General features: G+C 45.2%; 1 protein-coding gene across 2 annotated transcripts in view; it reads right to left on the minus strand.

The window, feature by feature from the left end:
• Positions 1-2,187: 2,187 nt before the first annotated feature.
• Positions 2,188-19,101, minus strand: part of nup88 (nucleoporin 88) — a 63,994-nt gene continuing 47,080 nt past the window's right edge. For both annotated transcript variants that reach the window (XM_085964132.1, XM_085964131.1), the window contains 4 exons: positions 16,356-16,436; positions 16,102-16,228; positions 10,577-10,695; positions 2,188-4,115 (listed from right to left, as the gene is read on the minus strand). In XM_085964132.1, the coding sequence (XP_085820258.1) occupies positions 4,052-4,115; positions 10,577-10,695; positions 16,102-16,228; positions 16,356-16,436 (391 nt within the window). In that variant the 3' untranslated portion in view covers positions 2,188-4,051. The remainder of the gene's footprint in view (positions 4,116-10,576; positions 10,696-16,101; positions 16,229-16,355; positions 16,437-19,101) is intronic.

Below are 19,101 nucleotides of genomic sequence, written 5' to 3' on the forward strand. Positions count from 1 at the left end.
TTGGCACCTCATTTTTAGGTATGCCTGGTGCAGTTCCAGGCACATTCTTCTGCACTCCTCATTGAACTAGAGTTGGCCACTTGGCTTGATGGTAAAAGTAGAGTGAGGGATATGCCAGGCCATGAGATTACAGAATGTGGTGGAATACAATTCTGCTGCTGCCCCACAGTGAGTCATAGTCATAGAGTTATAGAGCACAGAAAAAGGCCCTTCAGCCCATCGAGTCTGCGCCAGCCATCAAGCACTATCTATTCTAATCCCATTTTGCAGCACTTGGTCCGTAGCCTTGTATGCTATGGCGTTTCAAGTGCTCATCTAAATGCTTCTTGAATGTTGTGAGGGTTCCTGCCTCTACCACTCTTTCAGGCATTTAGTTCCAGATCTGGGTGAAAAAGCTTTTCCTCAAATCCCCTCTAAACCTCCTGCCCCTTACCTTGAAACTATGCCCCCTGGTTATTGACGACTCTACTAAGGGGAAAAGTTCCTTTCTATCTACCCTATCTATGCCCCTCATAATTTTGTACACCTCAATCAGGACCCCCCTCAACCTTCTCTGCTCTAAGGAAAACAACCCCAGCCTGTCCAGTCTCTCTTCATAGCTGAAACGCTCCAGCCCAGGTAACATCCTGGTGAATCTCCTCTGCACCCTCTCTAATGCAATCACATCCTTCCTATAGTGTGGCAACCAGAACTGCACACAGTATTCCAGCTGTGGCCTAACCAGCATTTTGTACAGCTCCATCATAACCTTCCTGCTCTTATATTCTATGCCTCGGCTAATGAAGGCAAGTATCCCATATGCCTTCTTAACCACCTTATCTACCTGTCCTGCTGCCTTCAGGGATCTATGTACATGCACACCAAGGTCCCTCTGTTCTTCCTAGGGTCTTACCATTCATTGTGTATTCCCTTGCCTTGTTAGTCCTCCCAAACTGCATCACCTCACACTTTTCAGGGTTAAATTCCATTTGCCACTGTTCTGCCCATCTGACCAACCCGTCTATATTGTCCTGTAGCCTGAGGCTTCCCTCCTCGCTATTTACCAGTCCACCAATTTTCATGTCATCTGCAAACTTACTAATCATACCTCCTACATTCATATCTAAATCATTAATGTACACTACAAACAGCAAGGGACCCAGCACCGATCCCTGCGGTACACCACTGGACACAGGCTTCCAGTCACATAAATAACCTTTGACCATCACCCTCTGCCTCCTGCCACTAAGCCAATTTTGGATCCAATGTGCCAAATTGCCCTGGATCCCATGGGTTCTTACCTTCTTGACCAGTCTCCCATGTGGGACATTTGTCAAAGGCCTTGCTGAAGTCCATGTAGGCTACATCAACTGCACTACCCTCGTCCACACACCTAGTCACCTCCTCGAAAAATTCAATCAAATTGGTTAAACATGCTCGCCCTCTGACAAAGCTATGCTAACTATCCTTGATTAATCCTTGCCTCTCCAATTGGGACTAATTCTGTCCCTCAGAATTTTTTCCAATAATTTCCCTACCACTGATGTTAGGCTCACTGGCCTGTAATTCCCTGGTTTATCCCTACTACCCTTCTTGAATAATGCCTCAAGGATGCCCAGTTTTGAGCTGCTGGATCTGTTCTGAATCTATCCCATTTAGCACGGTGGTAGTGCCACACAACACGATGGAGGGTGTCCTCAGTGTGAAGACGGGACTTCGTCTCCACAGTGACTGTGCGGTGGTCAGTGCTACCAATGCTGTCATGGACAGATGCATCTGCGACAGGTAGATTGGTGAGGACGAGGTCAAGTAGGTTATTTCCTCATGTTGGTGTTCTCACCACCTGTCGCAGGCCCACTCTGGCAACTATGTCCTTCAGGAATCGGCCAGCTTAGTCAGTAGTGGTACTACCGAGCCACTCTTGGTGATGGACATTGCAGTCCCCCATCCGGAGTACGTTCTGTGCCCTTCCTACCCTCAGATGAAACCTGTTACATTGCTAACTTTTTCCAGTTCTGACAAAAGGCCATTGACCTGAAACGTTAACTCGTCTCTCCACAGGTGCGACCTGGCCTGCAGCATTTTCTTTTTTCATTCCCCATGCCTCTACTTGAGAAATGGATGCGATGCAACACCCTCAGCCCTACTGTATGACCTCCTATGAGTTAGGCACATTTTATCCAGTTTCATGAACAAGACAACCTGATGTACCGTATAAAAGCATTTATTCAGACACGTAAAAGTATATATAAAGTACACAAAATTACAAATCAATCTACTTTTTAAAAAAGGATCTTACTCATTTTCTTGTATACTTTGGGTCAAATGTCTAAATATTACTTTAAAAAAATATCGGGGGTTAATTTGAACCTAACCCATCCAGTGGGAAACTGATCTCAATGGAGAGTAAACTTGAGTAAAACCGGTGTTTGGCCTGATCCCCACCAAGTGCGTTAGGTTAAAATTACTCTTTTTTTGCATGGCATTTACAGGATTGGAACTGAATATTTACAGAAGCTATCACATTCACTTTCCATAAATCAAAATAACAGCTGTGGGGTGCACAATTAAACAGATATTCAAGTACACAAATTGACAGACTCATTTGCAAGAGCTTGCGAAATATCTCAAACATTTTAAAATGTTTGCTTCAGATAGTTATAGAAACAAACCTAGATGGGAAGAATCTGGGCAAAACGTCACCCTGTCCTTTTCTAAAGTACTGTCTCATGCCATGTAAAGTTCCATATGTACCAGCAGTCATCTCTGTCCTTCTCCCCACAACCCCCCCAATCGCCATTTCACCCAAGTGACCACTTTTCACGAGGGAACCCAAACAACAAATTTCAGCAGTCTATTCAACCACGACGGACATTCGAGCGAATTCCGATCCCATCTTCACCAGGCTTACACATAGACTTTCCCACAGGAGTCACTGGACAGCAATCCAGAGTGGGAAATGTGGCTGGTTTTCCCGCTCAGCTGACCGGAGGCAGTAAAACCAGGTGTGCTGCTACAGCCATCCAGGCAGGGGCTCTGGAGATATAATCAGACAACTTCCTCTAATCAAATAGTGTGCTGACTGTTGAAGTTCCAAGCCATGTCAAAGGATATAGTTACTCTGGGCTGGGCCTTCTAAACCAGTTCAGCAAAAAGACTAGTGAAAGTTTCCGTTATATATTAAAAAGCATCTCACAAGCAATGATTGATTTAAAAAGCCTAAAATCAGCAGCAACCCTAAGCACCAAAAAATTGTGCCGAGTGGTGGCGAGAGCCGGATTTATAGCCATCATCTTCCTCTGTTGAAACCGGATTGAAGCACCAACACTGCAAGAGCAGGAAAAGGAAATGCCAGAGGCCTGGTTCAGAGCGGCGCCGGGAGCAGGAGGGAATGTTTATCCATCGCCCCAATTGAATATTTTGCTGTTTTAAACCAACACACGATTCTTGGATTAGGCCGTGGGCCTGAATTGCCTGCTGACGCCAATCTCTAAGCTTGAACATGAAGAATAGGCAAAGGGTGAAACTACATGGCACGGGTCAGGGACTTCAGTGAGGAGCAGAAAAGGAAATATCCTGTTCTTTTGAAGGGAGCTGGCCTCATTTAGTCCAGCAAGAGATGGGTTATCACTAGTTAGTAATTTGGAATTAATGAAACATAGTATACAAAAAACTAGTTTAATAATCTGTAGTCGATGGGTATATTTCCACTACTTTTTGGTGCAGCACTAGTACCTCTCAGTAAATTTTTATAACTGAAGTGGTGCATAATAATAGCAAAACTATATCAATTAGAGAGATGCAAGGTTGAAACAATTTGGGTCTTTATGCATCCTACAAATAGAAAACCTAGTGAAATTATACCCAGAATAAAATCCATTCCCTCTTGTACAAAATACCATCAAAACTGGCAACTGGAATGAGATCGGCAGTGCTTGAAATGCTGTCATTTTGGTTGACCTCAATGTTCTTTCAGAGGAATCGTCGTCGTCTCTCCCCCGCACCCCCATATCAAACATTGCATCTTGAAAAATAACTTGTCACCAGAGGACAAAATAGAAAAGTTCAGGACTTAAAAGTTCACATGAGTTCGGATGTCGTTAATCTTCTTCACCATTTCAGCTATACGGTCGCTCCTGAAAAAGAAAATTAAGACTATTAAAACAATTTAAAGGAGCTCAGTTTATAGGAACAGGAGTAGACCATTCAGCCCCTCAACTCTATTCTGTCATTCCATTAGATCATGGCTGATTTATATCTTAACTCCATTTATCTTGGAGCAGCACTGGGGACAGCTGTGGAAAAGTGGAATACAGGTGATTTTTGGATACCAATTAAGATCACTGGTAGACACCAAAGACCAGTAAAAAAAAAAAACTTTTTAAAAGTAGGATTAGAACAAATTAGATCTGAAGTGATGGTACATTAGCAAACATTGAGGGGTTAATGCATTCCTCCCCCATTTTTCTTCCCCTAGATGCGTCTCCTGTCCTTGTAGCTCAAAGTAACATCAGTTTCAGTCCAGTCACAAGAGCGTGTCCTTAGCATTGGTGCTGTCAATATTTACCACTTAAACATGAGTGACATTCATCTCAACCACAGACAAAAAAATCTATGCTGACTGGCCCTGGCGTGCTTGTTCGACCATATGAAATTGCACAAAAAAATTTGCTGGTGACACTAAAGTGGCAAAATGTAACAGGAACTGTGGAAGACTGTAGGAGGACATACATGAAACTTTGTGTTATCCGGAGGCTAAATGTCCGGCAAGCTCGAGCCACCGGCAAAAATCAGGAGCCGTTTTGTTCGTTTTTTTTTCTTCTCATGGCTTTTTTTCCCCCAACAGACAGGCTCTGCAAAGTCTCTCTGAAGCTGTTGCTAAGCGACAGACGCTTCCAAGGTACGGCCGACTGTTTAGAAGCTGTTGCTAAGCAACAGTGTTTGTTGCCAGATAGGGAGCTGAAAAGCTCCGTATGCTTCAACATTAACGCTGGTTTGTCCGGCAGTTTTGAGGGAACGGCAACAACTCGGTCCCGTCGGTGCCGGAAAGCACAAAGTTTCCTGTATATAAGTGAGCAGGATGGGCAGACAGGTGGCAGATGCAGTTCAATGTAGCAAAGCGTGCTGTAATACATTTTGGGAGCAATAAGAAAACACACCTTTAAATTGTACGATTTTAAATGGAGCAGAGAGACCTTGGTGTGCAGATACACGGGGCTTTAGAGTTGGCTGTAAGTAAAGACATGAAAAAGCAAAGAACCCAGGCTTTGTTGCCAGAGACAAAGATTATAAAAACAAGGAGGCAACGCTGAACTTGTACAAGAGGTTAGTTTAACTGCAAATTGGATATTCCGATCTGCAATAGCTACATTCTTGGTCCAGAGGTGTCATTTGTTCCCCACAAGCAGTCTGATACAGAAGTTAACTCAGAGTGGTTATAATGGGAGACTTCAATTTTCACAGACAGCAAGAAGCAGAACAGCTCAAGTACCAAAAGCAGTGAATTTCTGAAGTGTTTTCTGGAACAATCTGTTCTTGAACCAACAAGAGAACAGGCCATCTTAGATTTCATGATATGTAATGAGCCTGAATTTGTCAATAATCTAACAGTAAGGGAACACCGAGCCCACAGTGACCATAATGTGATGGAATTCGATATTAGGTTTGAGAGGGAGGAGGGCGAGTCATCAACCAAGGCTGACTTTGGAGAAATGAGGCAGAAATTGACCGCAATAGACTGGGCAGAACTATTAACGGATAAAACCACAGATGAACAGTGGGAGGTGTTCAAAGAAGTATTTAGTAGAATACCCCTAAAGGACCAGAGCTCTATTTGTGTAATTAAACAACCTTGGCCAACAAGAGAAGGGAGAGATAGTATAAAACGAAAAGCAAGGGCGTATACAAAGAAGAGCTGCAAAATGGCAATGAGAAAAATCTTGCAAGGGATACCAAGGACAACACAAAAGGTTTTTACAAGTATATTAAAAGAAAGAGTGGCTAAGAGTAATGTGGGCCTTTTAAAGATAAACACAGGTGATATTGTAATTGAAAATCAGGAAATGGCAGACTTGCTAAATACTTACTTCACAGTGAAAAATGTCAAAGTACCAGAGATACAAGGAAAAGTAAATATAAATCAAAGGGAGGAACTAACTAGATTCAAAAGTATATATTTTTGATGTACATTAATAACTTGGACATACAGGGCATAATTTCAAAGTTTGTAGATGACACAAAACTCAAATGCAGTAAACAGTGAGGAGGATACAGTGGGAGACTTTCAGAAGGGAAATAGAGAGAGTACAACGCCAACATGTTCCTGTAAAGGTCAAGGGTGGGACCAACAAGCAAAGGGAACCTTGGATGACAAGGGATATACAAAAATGCATTAGAAATAAAAGGGGGGCTTTTGGCAGTTACAAAAGACTAAAGACGGAAGAAGCCCTAGAGGAGTATAAAAAGTGCAGGGGCATACTTAAAAAAGAAATTAGGAGGGCGAAGAGGGGCCATGAAATAACACTGGCGAGCAAAATAAAGGAAAATCCTAAGATGTTTTATAAGTATATTAAGGGCAAGAGGATAACCAGGGAAAGGGTAGGGCCCATTAGGGACCAAAGTGGCAATCTGTGTGTAGAGCCAGATGATGTAGGCAGGGTTTTAAATGAATTTTTTGCATCTGTGTTCACTATGGAGAAAGACGATGCAGACATAGAAATCGGGCAAGGGGACTGTGACATACTTGAACATATTAGCATCGAGAGGGAGGAGGTGCTAGCGGTTTTAGCAGGCCAAAAAGTGGATAAATCCCCAGGCCCGGACGAGATGTATCCCAGGCTGCTGTGGGAGGCAAAGGAGGAGATTGCAGGGGCTCTGACACAAATTTTCAGAACCTCTCTGGCCACAGGGGATGTACCAGAGGACTGGAGAACAGCTAATGTAGTACCATTATTCAAGAAGGGTAGCAGGGATAAACCAGGGAATTACAGGCCAGTGAGCCTAACATCTGTGGTAGGGAAATTATTGGAAAAAATTCTGAGGGACAAAATTAGTCTCCACTTGGAGAGGCAAGGATTAATCGGGGATAGTCAGCATGGCTTTGTCAAGGGTAAATCATGTCTGACAAATCTGATTGAATTTTTCGAGGGGGTGACTAGGGGGGTGGATGAGGGAAATGCTGTGGATGTGGTTTACATGGACTTCAGTAAAGCTTTTGACAAAGTCCCACATAGGAGACTGGTCAAGAAGGTAAGAGCCCATGGGATCCAGGGTGCCTTGGCGCGTTGGATCCTAAACTGGCTGAGTGGCAGGAGGCAGAGGGTGATGGTCGAAGGTTGCTTTTGTGACTGGAAGCCTGTGTCCAGTGGGGTACCTCAGGGATTGGTGCTGGGTCCCTTGTTGTTTGTGATCTACATAAATGATTTGGATGAGAATGTAAAAGGTATGATCAGTAAGTTCGCAGATGACACGAAAATTGGTGGGGTGGTAAATTGCGAGGAGGAAAGCCTCAGGCTACAGGACGATATAAACGGGTTGGTCAGATGGGCGGAAAAGTGGCAAATGGAATTTAACCCTGAAAAGTGCGAGGTGATGCATTTTGGACGGACAAATAAGGCAAGGGAATACACAATGAGTGGTAGGACCCTAGGAAGTACAGAGGGTCAGAGGGACCTTGGTGTACATGTACATAGATCCCTGAAGGCAGCAGAACAGGTAGATAAGGTGGTTAAAAAGGCATATGGGATACTTGCCTTCATTAGCCGAGGCATAGAATATAAGAGCAGGGAGGTTATGATGAAGCTGTACAAAACGCTGGTGAGGCCACAGCTGGAGTACTGTGTGCAGTTCTGGTCGCCTCACTATAGGAAGGATGTGATTGCTTTGGAGAGGGTGCAGAGAAGATTCACCAGGATGTTACCTGGGATGGAGCGCCTCAGCTATGAAGACTAAACAGGCTGGGGTTGTTTTCCTTGGAGCAAAGAAGGCTGAGGGGGGACCTGATTGAGGTGTACAAAATGATGAGGGGCATAGATAGGGTAGATAAAGAGGAACTTTTCCCCTTAGTAGGGGGGTCAATAACAAGGGGGCATAGATTCAGGGTAAGGGGCAGGAGATTTAGAGGGGATTTGAGGAGGAACTTTTTCACCCAGAGGGTGGTTGGAATGTGGAACTCAATGCCTAAAAGGGTGGTAGAGGCAGGAACCCTCACAACATTCAAGAAGCATTTGGATGAGCACTTGAAATGCCATTGCATACAAGGCTATGGACCAAATGCTGGAAAATGGGATTAGACTGGACAGGGATGGATGGGCGGCGCAGACACGATGGGCCAAAGGGCCTCTTTCTGTGCTGTAAAACTCTATGACTCTATGATAGTAAAAGACTTGAAGAAAACAGAGACTGGTGAAATGGGCAGAGACATGGCAGATGGAACTTAATGCAGAGAAGTGTGAAGTAATACATTTTGGTAGGAAGAATGATGAGAGGGAATATAAACTAAATGGTACAATGTTAAAGGGGGTGCAGGAACAGAGAGACCTGGGGGTGTCTGGACACAAATCTTTGAAGGTGGCAGGACAAGTTAGAAGGCTGTTAAAAAAGCAAATGTGATCCTTGGCTTTGTAAATAGAGGCATAGAGTACAAAAACAAGGAAGTTGTGCTAAACCTTTTTACAACACTGGTTAGGCCTCAGCTGGAGTGTTGTGTTCAATTCTGGGCACCGCACTTTAGGATGGATGTCAAGACCTTGGAGAGGGTGCAGAAGAGATTTACCAGAATGGTATCAGGGATGAGTGTGGAGAAGCTGGGGTTGTTCTCCTTAGAGCAGAGAAAGGTAAGAGGAGATTTAATAGAGGTGTTCGAAATCATGAAGGGTTTTGATAGAATAAAGAGAAACTGTTTCCAGTGGTACACAGCGAGTTGTTGTGATCTGGAACACGCTGCCTGAAAGTGCGGTGGAAGCAGATTCAATAGTAACTTTCAAAAGGGAATTGGATAAATACTCGAACGGGGAAAATTTGCAGGGCTCTTGGGAATGAGCAGGGGGGAGTGGGACTAATTGGAGAGCTCTTTCAAAGAGCCGGCACAAGCTCGATGGGCCGAATGGCCTCCTCCTGTGCAGAGTTTTAAAAATGAATTTTAAAAAATGGATAAAACAATGAGACTAAAGATATACAAATCTTCAGGACCTGGCGGTTTCCACCCCATGGTATTAAAAGAAGTAAGTGAAGAAATTGTAGATGCATTAGTCATGATCTTCCAAAACACTCTCGATTCAGGAATTGTCCCCTTGGATTGGAAAATTGCCAATGTAACTCCACTATGTAAGAAGCGTAGGAGAGAAACTAGGACATTATAGGCCTATTAGTCTAACGTCAGTTGTGGGGAAGTTACTGGAATCTGTTATTAGGGACAGAGTGACTGAGCACTTGGATAAATATGAGCTGATCAGAGAGAGCCCGCGTGGATTGTAAAGGGTAAGTCATATCTAACGAACCTGATTGAGTTTTTGGAAGAGGTGACTAACGTGGTAGATAAGGGAGTGTCTATGGATGCTATTTCTATGGACTTCCAGAAGGCTTTCGTCAAGGTTCCACAGAAGAGACTGTTAATGAAATTGAGAGCGCATGAAATTGGAGGCAACCTATTGATGTGGGTCGAAATTGGTTAGGAGGGAGGAGACAGAGAGTAGGAATAATGGGCATGTACTCCAATTGTCAGGATGTGACTAGTGGTGTCCCCCAGGAATCTGTACCGTGGCCTCAGCTTTTCACTATGTTTAGAGTATTGGTCTTAGACTGGGTTAAATTATAAGTATATATAGGCTACACAGACAAGGCTTGTATTCCCTTGGAGTATAGAAGATTAAGGGGTGATCTAACAGATGTTTCAGGTGATTTAGGATTTGATAGGGTAAATATAGAAACTATTTCCTCTGGTGTGGGGAGTCCAGAACAAGGGGACATAACCTTAAAATTAGAGCTAGGCTGTTCAGGGGCGATGTCAGGAAGCACTTCTTCACACAAAGGGTGGTGGAACTCTCTTTCCTAAAAAGCTGTTGAGACTCGGTCAAATGAAAATGTTAAAACTGCGATTGATAAATTTTTGTTAGGCAAGGGTGTTAAGGGTTACAGAACCAAGGTGGTAGATGGAGTTATGATACAGATCAGCCATGATCTCACTGAATGGCGAACAAGCTCGAGGGGCTGAATGTCCTACTCCTATGTTTCTTCCTATGTGCTCTATACTTGTACGCCAGTGTAACAATAGAACCCCCTTGTGAATTGAACCGGAAATCTGTATCTTATATATTCCAGATTTAAGATTTATCGATTGTAGTCCTATCTTCTCCCTGTCTGAGAGACAATTTTCTTTTTCATCCTGATTTCATTTCTTACTTTCAAAATAAAACACAATGTCCTTCCTCAGAAGGTCTCCACCATTAGCCTCCTTTAAGGAAGAGGACAGAATCTGATACTTCGCTTCTCACATTACGATCCATAGCAAAGTTGGCCAGCTGATCAGTTGTGCCACTTCAGTGCAATTTCCCACGTTTGCAGTTCAGCTGATGCACCAGAAAGGCTCTCTGGTACTTACTGCTCCTTTAGCACTGAATGAATGCACTTCTTCTGGGATGCGCTGAGTGTGATGCTCTTTTTCCGTGGACTCTCTTCTTGCTGTATTTCCCTCTGCTGGTACTCAGTCTTCATATGCACCTGAGATGACAAGGGTTCGGGTTAGATTAATCGGGGCAGTCTGCAACATATTTGATTGTATATGTATTTAAAGACGAGCCTATACCGAAAGTCGAGCTCACACCTTCAGATTAAAGCAGAAGTGACTAATTAGTCACTTTTTTCTTCCAGCTATAGTAAAAGACAAACAGCAAATTGGCTCATTTAATTTGAGCAAAACGAGAAGTCAGTGGAACGACTACTTGTCCCAAGGCGCTTCACAGGACTGTTATCAGGCAAAATCTGACACCGAGCCACATAAGGAAATGTGAAGACGAGCTTGGTCAAAGAGGTAGGTTTTAAGGAGCATCTTAAAGGAAGAAAGAGAGGTAGAGAGGCGGAGGGGTTTAGGGAGGGAACTCTCGAGCTTAGGGCCCAGGCAGCTGAAGGCACGGCCACCAATGGTTGAATGATTAAAACTGGGAATGCTCAGGAGTGCAGAATTAGAGGAGCGCAGAATTAGAGGAGCGCAGAATTAGAGGAGCGCAGAATTAGAGGAGCGCAGAATTAGAGGAGCGCAGAATTAGAGGAGCGCAGAATTAGAGGAGTGCAGAATTAGAGGAGCGCAGAATTAGAGGAGCGCAGAATTAGAGGAGTGCAGAATTAGAGGAGCGCAGAATTAGAGGAGTGCAGAATTAGAGGAGCGCAGATATCTCTGAGGGTCATGGGCTGGAGTAGGTTACAGAGATAGGGAGGGGCGAGGCCATGGAGGGATTTGAAAACAAGGATGAGAATTTTTAAAATCAAGGTGTTGTTTAACCGGGAGCCAATGTAGGTCAGCGAGCACAGGGGCGACGGGTGAATGGGACTTGGCGCGAGTTAGGATACGGGCAGCTGAATTTGAGATAACCTCCAGTTGATGAAGATGGGAGGCCAGCCAGGAGTGTGTTGGAATCGTCAAGTCTCGAGGTGACCAAAGGCAGGATGAGGGTTTCAGCAGCAGGTGAATTGAGGCGGGGGGAAGACGGGCGATGTTCTGGAAGTGGAAATAGGCGTTCTTAGTGATGGCATGGACATGTGGAAACTGAGGCTGTGTTTTCAGATGATGTCACCGAGAGGCAGATTGTAGATGAGAAATAGGAGTGGGCCAAGGATAGATCCTTGGGGGACACCAGAGGTCACGATGCGGGAGCAGGAAGAGAAGCCGTTGCAGGTGATTCTCTGGCTACGATTAGATAGATAAGAATGGAACCAGGCGAGTGCAGTCCCACCCAGCTGGACAATGGAGAGGCGCTGAAGGAGGATGGAGTGATCAACTGTGTCAAAGGCTGCAGAGGGGTCGGGAAGGACGAGGAGGGATAGTTTACCATGGTCACGGTCACAGTCACAGAGGATGTCATTTGTGCAGACAAATAATTTGAACTCTTTCGCATCCAAAAGACCCTCCAGCACAACCAAATGCATCAGCTTCTGCTAATCATGTGGCTATTGAAAAAACATTCAAGTAGGTCTATGTTGCATTTGTTGAAAAGGGACATCTGTGACAAAAATCAGGAAATTGCAGTATTTTATATCACGTGCTTTTCAAACAGGGTTCAGTGCTGTTGTTTTTAGCTAGCGGTATTCCGAATGGAGCTGACTTTGGGAAGTCAGAGTCATAACGGCACAAAAGGAGGCCATTTGGCCCACCGAGTCCGTGCCGGCTCTCTGTAGAGCAATCCAGTCAGTCCCATTCCCCGCTCTATCCCCGTAGTCCTGCAAGTTTATTTCCCTCAAGTGCCTATCCAGTCTCCCCTTGAAAACATTGAGGCCTAGAAATTGGGTATAGCCCCGCTTGAGGCGTTCGAACTGGCGCTGTGCAAAGTTTATCGCCAGACGAAACTTATCGCCGCCTGGCGCGATATTGGGTTGCATCGCCCCTAAAGGGGATTGAGGCGCGAATTCAGGCATTACACGGGACTCCTAAGGCGCTAAACTTCCAGCACAACCCAATATCGGAGCGGACGGGCGCAGCGCAGGTGCTCTCAATTACTGATGACCACGAGACTTCCAGGCGCCGGCCAGCTCTTAAAGGGGTGGGTCAGTCAGCTTCAGCATCCACACTCTTCGCCTTGCAGGCCTCAGAATCGGCGCAGGCCCTTCTCTGGCGCTAAAAACTTGGACCAGATGGAGAAGGTGAGAGAGAGCAGAGCGCTTCACCAATGAGGCTCTGGAGCAATTGGTGGCCGCAGTGGAGCGCTGGCGAGATGTTCTCTACGCAGACAATGGCACGAGGCCGAATCATCAGGACTACCGACGAGCTTGGAGGGATGTATGCCAGAGGGTCAACTCCAGCAGCCCTGTCCAACGCAGAAAGAAATTCAACGACCTCACTCGGGTCGTGAGGGTGAGTGTTGTTTCTGCAAACTTCTGCATCCCTTCATTTGCACCTGACTTTATGGCTACAGGGTGGGCTGTGCCCCATTGGCCATCTGCCAGCAAGCACCCATGGCCCTTTCTGGGCACACACGTGCACATTTGACTCAAGGCGTCATGTAAGGGCTCTTGCACCATGGGTGCATGAGATGATCACTCAGGGCATCATGTCACATAACTTCCCCTCCTTTCCCCTGCAGTCGAAGCTGGCGAGGATTGGCAAAGACCAGCTTCGCACCGGTGGAGGACCTCCACAAGTGGTCACTCTCACGGATCTCGAGGAGAGAGGCCACCAGATTCTTGGAGGACGTTTGCGTGGTCCTGTAACCACTGCAGCTGCCGACCCCATTGTCCACAGCGATGGTAAGGTTCACACCTTTAACAACTGTCTCCTTCCACTTGTTACCCCCGCCAGCATGCTTTCTCACTGTGGACCCATGTCATAGCCTTGCCGCAATCTGGCATCCCTTGCTGCCAAGCTGTCCTTTTGCTAAAGCCACTCTTCCACCTCCCTGCTTTCAGATGCTGCATCACCAGCTCGGGAGCCGGGCCCTCAAGCTGCCAGTGCCAGTGCCTCCGAAGGCTCAATGAGAAAATTACTGTCCAACAGAAGGTCAGCAACTCTCTCCAGCAACGATCAGAATCGCCAGCCCAAATGGCCGCAGCTTTTATACTAGTGCTGTTCCCTTTAAATAGTGCCCTCCGAGTCCAAGAAGGGCCTGGGAACGCTCCATCCAACTGTCACTAATAGCGCCAGGCGGAAAGGTTGCGGGCGCCACCGAATATCCGGTCTGGGGCGCCAAAAAGGCGTTGCACACTGAAATGACGTCATGATCTGCCTGCGCCCGCGGGCGAGCGAAAAGAGTTAGCGCCGGCGCTAAAAGGATACTCAATATGGGAGGTGGCGCTATATTCACTGCGCCCGCCCGAAATTTGGGTAACGCCCCAATTCTCGGGCTCTTTAGGCGCTAATCGCTGGCGCTACCAACCGAATTTCTAGGCCCGAGTGTTTCCGCTTCCACCACTTCCGTCGGCAGCGAGTTCCAGGTCCTCACCACTCGCTGCGTAAAAAAGATTTTCCTCATATCCCCCCTGTATCTCTTGCCCAAAACCTTAAATCTGTGTCCCCTAGTCCTTGTACCATCAACTAGTGGGATCAGCCTTTCCCCGTCATAATCTTGTACACCTCTATCAAATCACCCCTCAACCTCTTTTGCTCTAATGAAAACAAATCCAGCTTCTCCAACCTGTCCTTGCAGCTAAGATCCCCCATCCCTGGAACCATTCTGGTAAATCTCCTCTGCACCCTCTCAAGGGCCTTCACATCCTTCCTAAAGTGTGGTGACCAGAACTGGACGCAATACTCCAGCGGTGGCCGAACCAGCGCTTTATAAAGATTCAGCACAACTTCTCTACTTTTGTACTCAATACCTCTATTTATGAAGCGCAAGATCCCGTATGCTTTGTTAACCACTCTCTCAATATGTCCCGCCATCTTCAGGGACTTATGCACTTTACCTCCCAGGTCCCTCTGTCCCTGCACACTCTTTAAAACTGTGCCATTAAGTGTATATTGCCTCTCCCTGTTTATTCTGCCAAAATGCATCACCCCACACTCCTCTGTATTAAATTCCATCTGCCACTTGTCTGCCCATTCTGCTAGCCTTTCTATGTCCTGTTGCAGTTGATTGGTATCATCCTCACTGTTTGCCACACCCCCAAGTTTGGTGTCATCGTCAAATTTAGAAATTCTACTTTGTATTCCAATATCCAGGTCATTTATATATATCAAAAAAAGCAGTGGCCCCAGCACTGACCCTTGGGGAACACCACTGTCTACCATCCTCCAGTCTGAAAAACAGCCATTTACCACAACTTGCTGTTTTCTGTCCTTAAGCCAATTCCTTATCCAAGCTGCCACTGACCCACCTATTCCATGAGCCTCAATTTTGTTAACCAGCCTTCTATGAGGTACTTTGTCAAACGCCTTCCGAAAATCCATGTAGACAACATTCATTGCATTCCCTTCATCAAAAAATTCAATTAGATTAGTCAAACACGATCTGACTTTTACAAATCTGTACTGGCTCTCCTTAATTAGCTTAAACCTCTCCAAGTGCCTGTTAATTTTTTCCTTAATTATTGTTTCTAAAACTTTACCCACCACTGATGTTAAACTGATTGGCCTGTAGTTACTAGGATTGTTCTTACACCCTTTCTTGAACAATGGTGTCTCATTTGCCACTTTCCAATCCTCAGGCACCTCCCCTGCATGTAGAGAGGATTGGAAAATTATGGCAAGCCCTTCTGCTATCTCCTTCCCCAATTCCCTTAGCAACCTGGGATGCAAGCCATCTGAACCAGGCAACTTATCCACTCTAAGCATACCCAGCCTTTCTAGTACATCCTGTCTATCAATTTTCACCCCTTCCATTGCTTCTACCTTTTCCATTTCTACCAATATTTTGTCAACATCCACCTCCTTAGTAAACACAGATACAAATTACTCATCGAGTATTCTAGCCTTGCCCTGCGCCTCTAAGCATTTATCACACTCTTTGTCCCCAATAGGCCCCACCCCGTCTCTTACTACCCGCTTACTGTTTACATGAAGATTTTTGGTTTCCCTTTTATGTTAACTGCCATTCTACTCTCATATTCTCTCTTTGCCAATCTTACTGTCATCTTCACTTCCCCTCTCAACTTATTGTATTTGGTCTGGTTCTCCCTTGAATAATTCACCTGACATGCATCATACACCCTCTTTTTTTGTTTTATCATCTTCTCCATCTTCCTCGTCATCCAAGGAGCCCTTGCTTTGGTTCCCTTACTCTTCCCTCTTGTTGGAATGTGTACATTATTGCTTGGTTCAGTGCTGTTGTTTTATAACTAGCGGTAATCTGAATGGAGCTGACTCTGGGATGTGTATATTATTACTTGGTGCGATTGTGAGGTTTTAATGGAAACAAAATTCCTTCGAAATAGCCATCATAAAAGACTACTAAACGATACAAGGTGCAAGACGACTTGTACCTGGTTAATGCAGCTTCCCAGGTCCTGGAGCTGGTCATGGATAATATTAAGTTCTTTCTTCATGTCTCTCTCGCTGTCAGACAGCACAGGAAGCTGCGAATTAAAATCGCGCAGGACTCTCTTCACCCTGTGAAGTGGGGCACATCAGCAAATTAATCTTTTTCCTAAAATACTACCCATGTGCCCACCCATTTCTTGGTTTACAATAGGGGAGAAAACTCTTTTCAAACTGTCCTCCTACTCTTGGCCCGTACCTATTCATGATGTCCTCTTGGTTGTCTTTTGCCTCTTCATATTTCTCAGCGAGCATCTCTGCCATTTCTCGCAGGAGCTTCCTGATGAAGAAAATTAATGTTGATCAGCACCTCTGAAACAGAACTTGCGCCATTTTCAAAACAAGTTCTTCTACCTCCATCAACGATTGCCGCTACTAATCGCAATCCAATTAAAATCAGTGTATTTACAAAATATATATAATCAATGCATCAAACAGCAAGGGTAAAATACTTCAATACATAGATCTCTGCTCCCGGCTCAGGCTGGCTCTCCCGGACTCCCTACTCCATCCACAACTCTCCATCACACTTCAAGTCGTGACCATCACTGTGCTGTCCAATTGTCCTATCAGATGTTAAGATTCTTCAACATTGAGTAGAACTAAATCGTCCTGTTCCGATCCTGCAAGAAATGTTTTATTCAGATGTCCCTTTTCCAGGCTGCTCCTCGGAGTTGTGCAGCCTCTGTGCCCTCCTCGTCACAAATCAAAGTTTCAAACCCCACATTTCTGTTTACGTCCACCACAGCCACTGAAACTCGTGTTCATGCCTTTGACACTGCAAATCCTAATTTTTGCAATAGCCTCCTAGTCAGCCTTGTGACATAAACTGTTGGTCTGACAGCTGTCCCTTTAACCCAGTCACAATACGGAGTTTAAAAAGCCACCAGCTGTATTCTAGCCTGAATCAGTAAATACTGTAAAGTTTGTTGGAATCGTAGAAAACAGAAATAGAAATTTACGGCACAGAAGGAGGCCATTCGGCCCATCGTGTCTGTGCCGGCCGAAAACGAGCTCTCCGGCCTAATCCCACTTTCCAGCTCTTGGTCCGTAGCCCTGTAGGTTACGGCACCTCAAGTGTATATCCAAGTACTTTTTAAATGTGATGAGGGTTTCTGCCTCTACCACCCTTTCAGGCAATGAGTTCCAGACCCTCACCACCCTCTGGGTAAAAAAAGTTCTCCTCAACTCCCCTCTAATCCTTCTCCCAATTACTTTAAATCTGTGCCCCCTGGTTACTGACCTCTTTGCCAAGGGAAATAGGTCTTTCCTATCCACTCCATCTAGGCCCCTCGTAATCTTATACACCTCAATTAGGTCTCCCCTCAGCCTCCTCTGTTCCAAAGAAAACAACCCCAGCCTATCCAATCTTTCCTCCTGGCTAAAATTCTCCAGCCCAGGCAACATCTCATCGAAACCTATAAAATTGTCAGGCCTGAACAGACTAGATGCAGGAAGCATGTTCCCGATGGCCGGGGAGTCCAGAACCAGGGGTCACAGTCTAAGGATAAGGGGTAAGCCATTTTGGACTGAGATGAGGAGGAATTTCTTCACCCAGAGAGTGGTGAACCTGTGGAATTCTCTGCCACAGAGGGCGGTGGAGGCCAATTCATTAAATATATCCAACTCCTCCTTGGATATATTTCTTAAGGCTAAAGGGATCAAGGGATATGGGGAGAAGGTAGAGACAGGGTACTGATTTTGGATGATCAGCCATGATCTCATTGAATGGCGGAGCAGGCTCGAGGGGCCTGCTCCTATCTTCTATGTAACATCCCCGTAAATCTCCTCTGTACCCTCTCTAGTGCAATCACGTCTTTCCTGAAATGTGGTGACCAGAACTGTACACAGTACTCTAGCTGTGGCCTAACTAGTGTTTTATACAGTTCAAGCATAACCTCCCTGCTCTTATATTCTATGCCTCGGCTAATAAAGGCAAGTATCCCGTATGCCTTCTTAACCACCTTATCTACCCATCCTGCTACTTTCAGGGATCTGTGGACATGCTCCCCAAGGTTCCTCTGCACTTCAGTATCTTACCATTTATTGTGTATTCCCTTGCCTTGTTAGCCCTCCCCAAATGCATTACCTCACACTTCTCTGGAGTGAATTCCATTTGCCGCTTTTCTGCCCACCTGACCAGTCCATTGATATCTTCCTGCAGTCTACAGCTTTCTCCCTCAACTATCAGCCACACGGCCAATTTTTTAAATCATCTGCAAACTTCTTAATCATGCCCCCTACATTGAAGTCTAAATCATTGATGTATACCACAAAAAGCAAGGGCCCGAGTACTGAGCCCTGCAGAACCCCACTGGAAACAGCCTTCCAGTCACAAAAACATCCATTGACCATTACCCTTTGGCTTATAATGTTGCCAAAAAGAGTAGTAAGCCTGAGGATTGGGAGGATTTTAGAATTCAGCAAAGGAAGACCAAGAAATTGATAAAGAAAGAGAAAATAGAATGAGCGTAAACTAGCGAGACATAAAAACAGACTGTAGAAGCTTCTATGGGTATGTAAAAAGGAAAAGATTAGCAAAAGTAAATGTGGGTCCCTTACAGGCTGAGACAGGAGAAATTATAATGGGGAATAAGGAAATGGCAGAGAAATTAAACAAATACTTTGTGTCTGTCTTCACGGAAGATGATGCAAAAAACCTCCCAGAAATAATGGAAAACCAAGGCTCTAGCGAGAATGAGGAACTGAAAGAAATTAGTATTAGTAAAAATAGTACTGGAGAAATTAATGGGACTGAAAGACAATAAATCCCCTGGACCTGCTGGCCTACATCCTAGGGTTTTGAAAGAGGTGACTATAGACATAGTGGATGCATTGGTCATCATTTTCCAAAAGTACATAGATTCTAGAATGGTTCTTGCGGATTGGAAGGTAGCAAATGTAACCCCACTATTTAAGAAAGGAGGGAGAGAGAAAACAGGGAA

The sequence above is a fragment of the Somniosus microcephalus genome, chromosome 22 (assembly GCF_052327205.1).
Source record: "Somniosus microcephalus isolate GS21.2 chromosome 22, FLI_Smic_1.0, whole genome shotgun sequence".
Taxonomy (NCBI): Eukaryota; Metazoa; Chordata; class Chondrichthyes; order Squaliformes; family Somniosidae; genus Somniosus; species Somniosus microcephalus.